Source organism: Rhincodon typus, chromosome 8, assembly GCF_021869965.1.
Source record: "Rhincodon typus isolate 14 chromosome 8, sRhiTyp1.1, whole genome shotgun sequence".
Lineage (NCBI taxonomy): Eukaryota > Metazoa > Chordata > Chondrichthyes > Orectolobiformes > Rhincodontidae > Rhincodon > Rhincodon typus.
Genome location: NC_063339.1, coordinates 73,757,401 through 73,771,360, shown reverse-complemented (window position 1 = coordinate 73,771,360; position 13,960 = coordinate 73,757,401). Strand labels below are relative to the sequence as shown.

Sequence of the window (13,960 nt, the reverse complement as noted above, 5' to 3'; positions counted from 1 at the left end):
GGTTTGAATGGTGTGAAGTAGATATGTTCAGGAGAGTTTTGCATATGCTGACTGGTTGGGTATGATGAAATAGGAAGATTGGTAGGAACTGGGCATGCATGATACATGATTTGAAATGTCGGGTGTGCTGTGTGGGTACATTCTGGGGTTTGGAGTATATTTTTGTGATTGGAGGATGGGGGTGTGCTGTTTTCAATTTCTGTTTGGTCCTGGGGGTTGCGTGCGACCAGAGTGGAGGGTAAGAAGGAGCAAAGGGTCTAGTGAAGATACTGAAGGCAAAAAGGGCCAACTGTTTTCTTTTTCTGACCTGCCATTCCCATATATTTGCGTCTTTCATGAAATCAGAGACATTCACAATACTCGTGAAGTGGTATTTTCACACAACAAACAGCAATGGGGTAATGCTCAGGCAATCTGCTTTAGTGATGCTAGTTGTGGGATAAGTGTTGGACAAGATACCAGAAAGGGCCTCCCTTTCCTTCCTTCGATTTTGTTTTAAAATCTCTGGAATGGAACGTAAATCTTCTGAGTTTCAGGCGAGTCTGCTGCCCACTGAATTCTGGCTGGTGTAGGTCGAATGTGTGTTTAGTTTTTCTTCCATGTGGGAGGAGGGGTGCCCGAGTTACCCCAAGATAGTTTCAGCACTGAAAGTCTCTGCTCATTTGAAGGGAGAGCCATTATCCTCTTATAACGCAACTCATTTCTCTTTGTGTTCCAGGGACTTGTATCCTGCACTGATGAAGATGCTTCAAACACTACCGAAACTTACCTCTCAGCCAATGGAGGATGGCCAGTTGTATGGATTTTACATGCAGAGAGCTGAAGTGTTGATTTGCCTCTTGATCAACATTACTAACAGCACAGGCTGTACTGCTGAACTGCAGGCCCAGCTCATCTCCAGGTACCTCTTGGAGTCTCCCCTCTGACTGTTCTGAAGCACCAGGTTGGGCCATTTGCCATTTTCTCTTCGTGTGCCTCAGATCAAACCCTGCTTGCAGCTGAGCTGGAAAGTTGCACATCTTGGCTCAGTCATCACTGACCTTTTATACCAGATTCCAGTGGGCTCCACGCCATTGCAGCCTGTGGTCTCCTATTTACTGAGAAACCCACGCAGATAGAATTTGGGGTAATTCTATTTGGGGTAATGGAGTGCAGGCTTTAGTGTGAACTCAGAATTGGGGTCCCTCCCCACATGGTTCTGCTTTCTCATTTTGCAACTAACCCACTTGTGTGCCTTCCTTCATTATTGAGGTTGAGGCTCATGCTCTCCAGGTAACAATGTGAATCAGGTCAGAAAGGATTGCTCCTTTTCATAGTAACTTTTGATATTCCTTGTTGGGGCATGCACCCAGGGTGGCTGCAACCATGTTCCATTTGTCACCCCATAATTCATCTCAGTCATTTATGAGAACCTTAAAATTCAAATTTGGTGACAGCACCAAATTAGGAAGTTGCAAAGTGACATTGATTTTCTCTAAGCTTGGTCAAGAGTTTACTGAGGATTGGTGGGGCCAATTAGGGACCAAAATGAAGATCTCTTCGAGGCAGAAGGTATGGCTGAGGCACCAAATGAGGACTTTGCATTGACGTTTATAAAGGAAGAGAATTCTACCAAAGCTATAATAAATGAGCTTGTGAACATCCTGGATGTAGGAAAAAAAAGACAGGGAAGCGGTTAGTATTTAATGTAGATAATTCTGTCAGTCTGGATAAGATGTATTATGAGTTTTTGCTGGAAGTAAATGTAAATATTGCAGAGACGTTGGCCTCAGTGTTCCAGTCGCCTTTAGCTAAAGGGATGATCCCAAAGATTGAACGATTTCAAGTGCCAATGCACTAGCTCAGGAAAGGAGAGAAGGATAAACCTGGCAATTAAAAACATTTAGAACTTTCTAAAGCAACAATCTAGGAGGAAATATTCAAATTGGTTGGACAAGAGACCTGTTCCTCTGCATTATACTCTTATGTTAAAAAAAAAATGGCCATGTATGCAAACATCTAAAATGGCTTCAGGAAGAGAGAAGAAAGAGACCCACAGTTGCATGTGTATAATTTTTTGAAAATGGTTAACAAACAAGTTGCTGTAAATTGTGTCATACAAGTTAACCTGGCATATAAGACATTTTCTCTGCGTTTACGTCCATTCTCCTTTTTGGCTGCTATATGCTGTTATCTGCATTAGTAGTTTGGCTCAATTTGTTTTACTCTCCAAATGCATGTTTTACTGACTGATATCTTAAAATTGGAGGTGAGAGATCAAGCAGGTGATGTTGATTTGTTTTGCCAAGACTCTGGGAGTTTAAGGCATGCCTACTCGTTGTGTGGGATGTCAATAACATTACAATATGGTCACTACCCACATGTCTGCTGGTGGTTCACTTTTATATTTGGAGGGGTTTTCAAAGCTTCAAAGCTTGACTTGTATGTCGACATCTGTGCTAGTAAAACACACGGGATCCTGGGAGAGACATGGACGACAAAAGGTCAGCATGCTAACTTGATAATTTAAAACATGATTTAGGTCCAGCTGGAGTATTGTGTCCAGCACTTTAGGAAGGACGTGAAGCTTCAGGGAGGGTGCAGAAAAGATTTATTGGAATAGTTCCAGGGATGAAGTTCTGCAGTTGTATAGACATAGGTTGGAGTTGATTTCCTTTTAACAGAGAAGACTAAAAGGAGATTTAAGTATAATGAAAATCACGATCGGCAACTCATAAAGAGTAACTGATTCTAATGACAGAAGGGCCAGTAATGAGAGGGCACAGGTTTAAACGGTTTGGTGAAAGAACCAGAGATAACATTAAAGATGAACACTTTTCTTTTGCATTAAGTGGTTATGGTTTGAAATTTGAAACCTGATGGGGTGAAGTATACAGAGGCAATAGGATCATTTAAAAGATTAAGTACTTGGACGGAAAGATATTCCAGAGCTGTGGTGGTGTGATGAACTCGATTGCTCTCTGTAAGAGCTGTGCAGGCTTGCTGTTACATTATTCTGTCATTCTAGGTAAAGCAGAAGAGAATGGGATGTTACGCTGACAGGGTGGGAGGAGGCTTTTGCTTTGGATAAAGTTGAATCGAATGGCCTAATTCTGTGATGTAAATTCTAAAAATATTGAAAGCATATCTCTTCGACACTGCTTTCCGTCACCTCCCTTAATCTTGCCTCTGTCTCCTTCCCCTGCTGTGCTGGAGCACTCTGGAGCATTAAGGTGCGATATGAATATGCTGTAACAACATAAGAATTTGTCCTATGCCTAATCTCATATTATTATCACACTGCTGTACATTATAGTCCTGCTGGGCAGCTTGGCGCCACTGTTTATGATTGAAGCAGGTCTTAGACTGACATAAGGCGGCTGTGGTAGGTTTGCAGACAGATGTAACGTGACTGGAGCTTGATTGTGGGCATGTGGAGTTGGGGGGAGGGGGTAATCGTGTCAGGGTCGATGACTATTGCTAAGCAACTGTTATATACAGCAACAAAGACTGATTTTGTTTTCAATGGCAGGACACTATTTTTAATTAATGCTACCTATTTTTGAATGCTTCCCAACAGTAGGGACTGACAATCACACAGTCAGAATTAAAGTGATTGACGCCTCCTTAGTGTGCACAGCATTTTAGTGTGGGGAATTAAAGGAAACACAAAGATACACATTAAACGTCAGTAATGTGATTAAGGGTTATAGTGGAGAGCACCTTTGTCAATCTCATTAGGTCAGTGATTCCGAGTGAAACCCATTTCAAGGTCTTTGTGATTGACACTGCAGCAATTCCCTCGTGTATTCTTGGAGCTTGTGATCGGGCTGTTTCCAAGGTTACCACTGCTGCTCATGGTTCTGAAATGCTGTCTGCTTTAATTCAGAACCCATTGAAAGATTTAGACAGCCTGTTCGATGCAGTAGCACTCTCGCTTTTGAGTCACAAGGTCATGGGTTTGACAGACCTGAGCACAAAATCTAGGCTGACACGCCAGTGGAGAACTGTGGAATTGCTGCATTGTCAGAGATGCTGCCTGTCTGATGAGGCATTAAACTGGAGCCCTGTTTGCCACATTGCGTGGATGTATTAAAACCCTTTGTGCTGTCTCAACGAAAAGCAGAGGCACTCTCTCAGCACTCTGGCTGTTATTTCTCTCCCTCTCCACCAACATCAGCACATAAAAGATAAAATACCTGGTCACTATCCCAGCGGTGTTTGTGCACTCTTGCCATCTGCAAATTGCTTGCTACATTTCTCACATTACAATGGTGACTCCATCCATTGGCTGTAAAATACTATGCCAACTGACTTAAACAGGGGGTAAAGTGGTTGTCTACCAGCAGCTTTGGGCTGGGATGCTACTGGGTGCTGTCCGCTACTTTGCAGGGTTGAGTTGGCTGGTGCTAGGTGTTTGTGTTTTAACCAGGACAATGTTGAGAGTTGACTTTTCACAAAAGATGGGCTGAGTGTGTCAGCAAGCAGGTGCTTTAAGAGTGGCAAACTGTATAGCATTGGGTGCTTGTGTTATTTTGTGTACAGATTGGTGTCAGGAATCTATTTCTCAATCTTGAAATGGCTGCGCAACATTCCATCTAGAGTATACACTAGAGTAGCATTTGGGGTTTACAGTTTTCAAAGTGTGCAGCTCAAATTCAACATCTGATAAAAGTTTAGTACTAAATTGGAAATCAGTGAAGTTAAGTACAATTTTTGATTTCTAATTTAGTAGTTTATTGAGGAGTCTTAGCGTCATACCAGTCCATGCCGAATATAATCCCAAACTAATTTTTAATTAATGCTACCTATTTTTGAATGCTTCCCAACAGTAGGGACTGACAATCACACAGTCAGAATTAAAGTGATTGACACCTCCTTAGTGTGCACAGCATTTTAGTGTGGGGAATTAAAGGAAACACAAAGATACACATTAAACGTCAGCCCCACCTGCCTGCTCCTGGCCCATATCCCTCCAAAACTTTCCTATTCATATGTCCATCCAAACGTCTATTAAAAGTTGTAATTGTGCCCATATCCACCACTTCCTCAAGAAGCTCATTACACATGCAAACCACCCTCTGTGTAAAAAAAATTGCCTCTTAATCTTTTTTTAGATCTTTCTCCTCTCACCTTAAAAATGTGCCCCCCCGGTATTGAAATGTCACATCTTAGGGAAAAGACAATACCATCAACTCTATCTGTACCTCTCATTATTTTATAAACTTCTGTCAGGTCACATCTCAACCTCCTGCACTCTAGTGAAAAAAGTCCCAACCTATCCAGCCTTTCCTTATAACTCAAACATACCTGGCAACATCCTGGTAAATTTGTTCTGCACCCTCTTCAGCTTGTTATTATCCTTCCTATAACTGAGCGACCAGAACTGCACACGGTATTCCAGAAGAGGCCTCACCAATGTCCTGTGCAACCTCAACGTAACATCCCAACTCCTACACTCAGAGGACTGAGCAATGAAGGCAAGCATGATAAATGCCTTTTTAACCATCCTGTCTATCCTGTCCCGTTATGCAAACTTTAAAGAATTATGTACCTGCACCCCTAGGTCCCTTTGTTCTACAACACTACCCAAGGTCCTACCACAAATTGTATCAGCCCTACCCTTTTTTTATTGTACCAAAATGCAATACCTCGAATTTATTGAGACTGAACTCCATCTGCCATTTTTCAGCCCATTGACCCATTTGATCAAGATCTCTTTGTAATCTTGGAAAACCTTCTTCACTGTCTACGGTGTCATCTGCAAACTTAGTAACCATGCCTTCAGTATTCTCATCCAAATTATTTATATAAATTACAAACGAAAGAAGAGCCAGAACTGATCCCTGTGGAACACCGCTGGTCACAGGCCTCCAGTCCAAAAAGCAACCCTCCACCACTACTCTTTATCGCCTGCTGTTAAGCCAATTATAGAACATAGAACATTACAGCGCAGTACAGGCCCTTCGGCCCTCAATGTTGCGCCGACCTGTGAAACCAATCTGAAGCCCATCTAACCTACACTATTCCATTATCATCCATATGTTTATCCAATGACCATTTAAATGCCCTTAAAGTTGGTGAGTCTACTACTGTTGCAGGTATCCGATTGGTAAGCTCACCTTGAATCTCATGTGACTTAACTTTACTAATTAGTCTACCATGCAGAACCTTGTCAAAGGCTTTACTAAAACCCAAATAAACAACGTCTACTGCTCTGCCATCATCAACGTTTTTGGTAACTTCCTCAAAAAACTCAATCAGGTTTGCAAGACACGATTTTCCTCACACAAAACCATGCTGACTATCCCTAATCAATTTTTGCCTCTCTAAATGTTCATAAATTCCAGACTCCCAGGTCTATAGTTTCCCGGTTTCTCCTTACAACCTTTTTTTAAATGAAAATACAATATTAGCCACCCTCAGTCCTCAGGCACCTCACCCGTAGTTATAGATGATGCAAATATTTCTGCGAGGGATCTTGTAATTTCCTACCTTACTTCCCACAATGTTCTGGAATACTTTAGATCAGGTCCTGGAGATTTATCCACCTTTATATTCTGTAATGTGTACTGTTTTTAAAACATCAAAGTTTATTTCTCTGCACTCTCTAGACTCCATTTCTTTCTCCACAGTAAAAACTGACGCGAAATATTCATTTAGTATCTCTCTCGTCTCCTGGGGTTCAACGCAAAGATGACCTCCTTGATCTTTAAGAGGCCCAATCCCCTCTCTACTTACCCTCTTGGCCTTAATGTATTTGTAGAATCTCTTTGGATTATCCGTAACCTTAACTGCCAATTATATCTCACATCCCCGCTTTGCCTTCCTCGTTTTTATTTTGTCTTTTTTATTCATAGAATCCCTGCAGTGTGGAAACAGGCCCTTCGGCCCAACAAGTCCACACTGACTCTTGGAGCATCCCACCCAGACCCATCCCCCTATAACCCACCTAATCTACACATCCTTGAACACCATGGGAAATTTAGCATGGCGAATCCACCTAGCCTGCACATCTTTGGACTGTGGGAGGGAACTGGAGCACCAGGGAACTGGAGCACCCGGAGGAAACCCACGCAGACACAGGGAAAATGCGCAAACTCCACACAGACAGTCACTCAAGGGTGGAATCGAACCTAGGTCCCTGGTGCTGTGAAGCAGCAGTGCTAACCACTGAGCCACCATGCCGCCCCTTAAGAATGCCCCTACACTCTTTTTATATTGATTAAGACATTCAATTGAACTAAGTTGTTTACATCTTAAAAAAAAATCTTTTATTCTTGAATAGAACCTCAATATCTTTATTCATCCACTGTTCCTTAATCTTAGCAGTCTTACCCTTCACTCTATCAGGAGCATAATGCCTTTGAACTCTCATCATCACGCTCTTGAATGTCTCCCACTTGTCAGACATCCTTTTACCTCCGAACGATCTACTCCAATCAACTTTTGAAAGTTCTTGTCTCATACCATTAAAATTTGCCTTACTCCAATTAAAAACTTTAATTTTGATGGAATCTTATCCTTTTTCATATTTTGAAACTAATAAAATTGAGATCGCTAGACCCAAAGTGTTCCCCTACTTTTATTTCAGTCACCTGTCCTGCCTTATTGTCCAAAAGAAGGTCTAGTTTTGCTCTGACTCTAATAGGAGCATCCACATATTGATAAAGAAAATTTTCTTGAGTACATTTGACAAATTCTTCACCATCGAAACCTTTAACACTATGGTAGTCAGTCCCAAGTCAATATTTGGAAAATTAAAATCCCTCATTATTACAACTATATTATGCATACATATATCTGAGATCTCCCTACATATTTGTTTCTCAATTTCCCTCTTACTATTGGGGAGGCCTATAGTACAAACCCATCAAAGTGATCTTTCCTTTCTTATTTGTAATTTCTACTCATATGTTTTCACTGGACAATTTTTCAGAAATATGTTCCCTAGTTACAGCAGTAATGTATTCCTTAATCAAAAACTCCTCCCCCCACCCTTCTTTTCTCCTTTTCTATCCTTCATATAGCATATAAAACTGTGAACATTGAGCTGCCGGTCTTGTCCATCTCTCAGCTGAGTTTTTGTAATAGCTATGATGTTCCATACCCATGTTCTTAAATATGCCTTGAGTTCATAGGCCTTACCTGTAAGACCCCTTGCATTGAAATAAATGCAGTTTAGTTCTTCAGAGTTACAACATACTCTGACTCTCTTTTGTCTTTCTTTTCTAACTGACGTGCACTCCTCACATTCAGAACCCACCCCATCAATTCTTCCATTTAAACTGCTACTGAGAATTACTCCACTCGCCTTCTCTTTCAGTATAAACTCTCCCTTAATAGAATAAGCAAATGTCCCTGCTAAGATATTGGTCCCTTTCCAGTTTAGGTTAGACCCATCCTTTCTGAACAGGTCTTTTCTATCCCAAAAGACATTGCAATTGTCCAAAAACCTGAATCTCTGAACTATACACCAGCTCTTCAACCATTGATTTATCTCCTTCAACCTTTCATTCCTTCCCTCATTTGAATTTGGTGTTGGGAGTAAATCAGAAATTATTACTTTTAAAGTTCTGTTTCTTTAATCTTCTACCTAACGTCTTAAATTCACCCTGTACTGGTTTAATCCTTTCCCTAAAAATGTCATTCCTACCAATGTGGACAATAATTTCTGCCTTCTCAATCTGTCCTTTAACAATATGCTTGAAACGTTTAGAAACTTTCTTAATCCTAGCACCAGGAAAGCAACAAACCATTCTAAATTTATGCTCACTACCACAGAATCACCTGTCTATGCCCCTGACAGGAGAGTCCCCTATAACAATAATTCTCTTAAACCTTGTCAAACGCTGCCTAACATAAGAATCATTCCAAGTGTCCAATAACTGAGTGGCCCTTCCACTTGCCTCGGAGAGACTATACCCTTCAACTGTTCCAAAATGTGAATACCTATTTGGTAGAGAAATAGCCACCAGAGACTTTTGAACTACCTTCTTACCTTTCCTGACAGTCACCCATCTATCTGACTGATCCTGCTGGGTAATAACTTTTCTAAATCTACTAGCCATCTCACTCTGTACCTTATATATGGTCTTAATAACATTAAGTCCAAAAAAAAGGGATGTTTCAACAACATCTTATGTATGAAACAACCTTTCATTACCTACAGAAAATAATGTTAAAAATGGAAAAAAATTAAAATGTCAAACATGTAAAAATTAAATAAAAACAACCACTTAGCTGATTAACGGAATAAAAATGATTCCACTTCAATAAATTCCTTGAAGAAAAGAATCTTCTCCAGAGCTGACCACATGGTGGACTCTCTGGAATGAAAACACAACTCCTTATTTTAAAAAAAACTGTTTGGTGTTTTCAAAAAGAAACCTTTGTAATGTAAAACAAAACCCTCTGAAACTCATATAGACTTTTAAAATTTCTGAATTAAGCATAAAAAAGAAACCTCAGCTGTTCACTGTAGACTCTTAAAAAAAAGTTTTTAAAGAAGTCTGTTTGAAAGAAACATCGTGATCTCTGAAGGAGGGTCCCAATCTGAAACTTTCCTACTCCTCTCATCCTCCCTGGCCTGCTGTGTTCCTCCAGCTCCACACTGTGATGTCTCTGACTCCAGCATCTGCAGTTCTTGCTACCTCCTCGTGATTTTTTTTGTTTGGTTTTTTAGAGTTTTTTTTGAATGTTACTAAATCAAAAAGGAAAGAAATACTTACAGTCGTTATAGTTTATTAGTATAATAACTGTAAAACTGTAAAGAAATCTATAATAAATCTTTAACTAAGCCTGCAATCCCAGGAGCAGCTGCAAGTTCCATGCTGCTTACTTTATAATGCATAATGCAATTGAAAGACCTCAAGAGATCTTATCTTTCCCCATTTCCATCCCTAATCTTCTGAAGCCGTTGACCCTTTATTGGATTCAGTTCGATAAATGAGCTTTGTTCTCCCCGACAGCTCTTCAAGTCCCGTTCTTCGTGTGTGTTGTTGGGCCATTCTACCAAGGACAGGGCGGAAAAAGGTGTTGGACTGCATACAACCTGATCCTGTCCTTACCCTCAATCTCTCACAAGGAAGGCATTTCTGTTGAACATTACTAAACAGAAACCTGTCAGAGACTTGGACCCAGCTGAAGCTTTCTGTCAGCCACCCTTGGTGAATTTATTTTGTTCAGCACATGTAGAAAGTCAAACCTGAGGCTGCTTTGGTGTGTCTAGCACTGCTATTCTGATTCAAAAGAAATGTGGTTCCCTTTCGTCTTTTCTGTTCTGCAAAAGGCACAGTGTGATGTATGCCTACATAAGAGAGGTTAACTTACTGTCAGCTGAGAGAATGTCTGATGCTTCAGGACTTCCTCAATAAATAGAACTGTATCTCTATAGTTCTTTTCAAAATCTTATGATGCTGTCAGGTTTTTATAGCCAAATATTTCTGAAGTGTAGTCACTGTTGTAAGAAATGTGGCAGCCAAATTGTGTGTAGCAATGAAATAACATGTGGATCATCACGTTTCAGATAATGTTGACTGAGCAATAACCATTAAGCCAAACACTGAGGAAAGGAACGCTTCTCACCATTCTTCAAAATAGTACCATGGGAGTTATATCTTCCCTTAATGCAGACATAGCCTTGCTTTAAAGTCTCTTTTGAAAGACAGAAGCTCTAATAGTGCAACAGTCTCTCAACTAGAACTGAATTAGATCGCAATGTTCAGACATTCCTTGACTTGTTGGACTTGATAGACAAAACTTACTGGCCAAGAGACAAGAGAGCTAACATTGAGCTGGCCAACAGCCACATAATCCTTAACAGTCTTCTCCCTGAACTGTGGATTAGGTAGAGACATTTATGCCCCAAATGAAACAAAGTTACCAGTAACTACTCTATTTGTTTCCTACAGTAGCAGGGACCAAGTGGAACATATTCCCCCTCCTCCAGTAGACTGGAGCCATGTAGCAGGTATCAAACCCTTCCTGGAGGCCTGTGTCAAAAGGTGCCTTAAGGAAGTCAACTGCCCGGCAACATGGAATAAAGTGAGACAGCTGACAGCAACATATATCATTTATCTGGGGACGTACTACAGCAAACTCATCCAACAGGTACCATAATTATTGACTTCATCCACATCTCTTGCCATGCTTCTTGTCATGTGGTACTTTGTTCCTTTTGACATTACACCTCGTCACATTTTCCTTTCCTTGACACCGTCACACTCATCACGTTACTTCTGTTAGTTTTTTTTTGTTTTGTGGGGTGTGTTAGTGATTATGTTCACGGACTAGTCCTCCTCTCAGGACTAGTATTCCAAATTCTATATCTGGCAATTGGAAAGCTTGAATTTGGTTTTGACAAAGTTGAAAGAGGTTCTTACATGTAAATGCAGAACTGTTGTAAAAACCCAACTGGTTCACTAATACCTTTTAGAGAAGGAAATCTGCCTTTCTCAATTGGGCTAGCCTATGTGTGATGCCTGTTCCAGCCCAACTTAGCAAGCCCATCAGCTGTATCACACTGCTAAGGCCCACCATCCTTTCCTGAGGACAGTTAAGATGGGCATTATGTGTTGCTGTTTCCCACATTCTGAGAACTATTTTTGAAAATTACCTCTGGAAAGAACTTGCATTTATGTCAAGTCTTTCATGACCAATTTACAACAAGCAGCAAATCAGTCGAATAGCTTGATTTATTTGTGGAGGCAGTAGTTGTGGGATAGATACTGGCCAGGGCTTTGGAGAAAATTGCCCTGATTTTGCCACGAGCATAGCCATGGGTTCTTCACATCCAATTGAGAGAACGAATAAGGCTTGGTTTAACGTCACAGCCGCAAGTTGGAAGCTTCAACAGTGCATCCCTGTTCGTTACTCCAGTGGAGAATCATCCTGGATTTGAAGTGGGTGTTAAGCCCTGACCCAGAGATGAGAGGCTGTGAATCTGATTTAAGCCTCCACAGCTGGTAAGCATGATAGTTGCTTGCCTATATTGGGTTTTAGATTTCCCCGCTTCTGTCTCTAACCTAATTGATCATGTTAGCAACCAACCTCACAATTCTACTGCTCCCAGATCACTTGCTGGAAGTCTACATTTTAATCAGCTAATTGAGCCATTGTCTGCATTGTCTTATTACTGCTGTTTTTCATGGTCTTCAGATTTTTATCTCTGTTCCTCAGCTTCTCCCCAATCCCTGTCACTACTTGGCTGACTACTTCTGTCAGTAGTTTTTATATATAAAGTATGTTGGCGACATGGTTGCTCAGTGGTTAGCACTGCTCCCTCACAGCAGCAGGGACCGGGTTCGATTCCACTCTCTGGGGATGGTCACTGTGGAGTTTGCACATTCTCTTTGTGTCAGCGTAGTTTCCTCTGGGTGCTCCAGTTTCCTCCCACAGTCCAAAGTTGAGCAGATTAACTGGATTGACCGTGCTAAACTGCCCCTAATGTCCAGAGATGTGCAGGCTAGGTGTGTTAGCCATGGGAAATGCAGGGCTACAGGAATAATGTAGGGGTATGGGTCTGGGTGATCCTCTGGGTTAGTGTGCTCTCGATGGGCCAAACGTCCTGCATCCACAGTGTAGGGATTCTATGATCTTCAGAGATACAGTGATCAGAGTAGCACAAATCCAGCTGTCTCCAGCTAAATGTACATTAACACGTCCTGGCTGCCTCCTTGTCTGACATGGAATGATATGCTCTGACTTCTATCTAATTTGAGTTGTACGCACGATAATGACTTCTTATATACATCAGGCACAGACAAGTGGGATGCTCTAATTTTCTCCTTGTCTGAGTTGTGGACAAGATGATGGCTTCTCACCATATTCTAATGCTGTTCTGTCTTGAATTTTCCACAGCCATCCTATAGACCGGTTGACTGTTTAGAAGAACTGGAACAGTTTTGCTCAGCGACCTTGTTCCCATTCCTTAGTCTGCCAGTATTAGAGAGCATGTTTGAGGATCTCAGGTAAGCCCCTGTTTCTTTTGGAACTCTGAAATCCCCACCATTTGTGCTGTTGGATGATCATTGTTAAAGTCTAATTTGGCTGAAGCCAGAGTGGAAGATGGATCAGAGATTCAAGTTTTCAGGGAGGGTCAGTGTTGAACACATGCTGTGGGTGAGGTGAAAGTATTTCATGATTCACAAATGACTCTGTGATAGTGCAACCATCTAAGCCCAAGTTAGCATGTCATTGTGTCTGAGAATGCAGCATCTCCATGTATATTTGAAACTAATAAATCTTCCCATCCATCATTGAGTTCTATTAGCTCAGTTGTGTAGTCACTATTTGGTACAGGCCTTGAATGACATTCATGGACAGTTATGTGCCAAATATAGCAAGAGGATGAAGTAATTTCCTTGCAGTATTGTTCTAGGATTCCCAGCAGAGTATATTCTACCTTTAGAATGCTCATTCCAGGCCAGATCCTGGCTCCCAGTCAAAGGGTTGCTGAAGAACTTTACATTTGTGAGGAACAGGTACGTTTTTGTTCCTAGTTGTTGACTTCATATGCAGCATTTTAACTGAAATTCCTCAGTTATTAGCTTCCTTCCTGCTTCATCTACCCACAACAAACATGATATTGCTCAACAAGTCCAGACCTGATGCATCTCTGGACATGAATATGCAAATTAGAAGCAGAGCTTCCTCCAGCTCTGAGCTTCCTCCATCATTCAGTGCAATGACAGCTGATCTGATTATAACCTAAATGCTACCCTGATAACCTTTCACTTTCTTGGTCATCAAGAATCTGTCCTGTGTTACAAGCATTCAAAGACTCTGCTTTCACTGTCTTGTAAGGAAGAACCTTCCAAAGACTTGCGATACTCTGATAGAAAATATTTTACCTCCCCTCTGTTTTAAATAGGTGACACTTCATTTTTAAACCCGACTGTTATTTTTAGATTCTTTTCAGAGGAAAATTCCTTTCCACACCCTGTCAAGGATCCTCAGAGTCTTGTATGTTTTATCAAAA

General features: G+C 41.1%; 1 protein-coding gene across 5 annotated transcripts in view; it reads left to right on the top strand.

Moving 5' to 3' along the window:
* Nucleotides 1–13,960, top strand: part of rpap1 (RNA polymerase II associated protein 1) — a 90,884-nt gene that overhangs the window by 53,737 nt on the left and 23,187 nt on the right. For 3 of the 5 annotated variants that reach the window (XM_048600171.1, XM_020511841.2, XM_048600172.1), the window contains exons 16-18: nt 719–901; nt 10,893–11,091; nt 12,841–12,950. In XM_048600171.1, the coding sequence (XP_048456128.1) occupies nt 719–901; nt 10,893–11,091; nt 12,841–12,950 (492 nt within the window). The remainder of the gene's footprint in view (nt 1–718; nt 902–10,892; nt 11,092–12,840; nt 12,951–13,960) is intronic. The other 2 variants (XM_048600173.1, XM_048600170.1) reach the window with 1 other exon arrangement.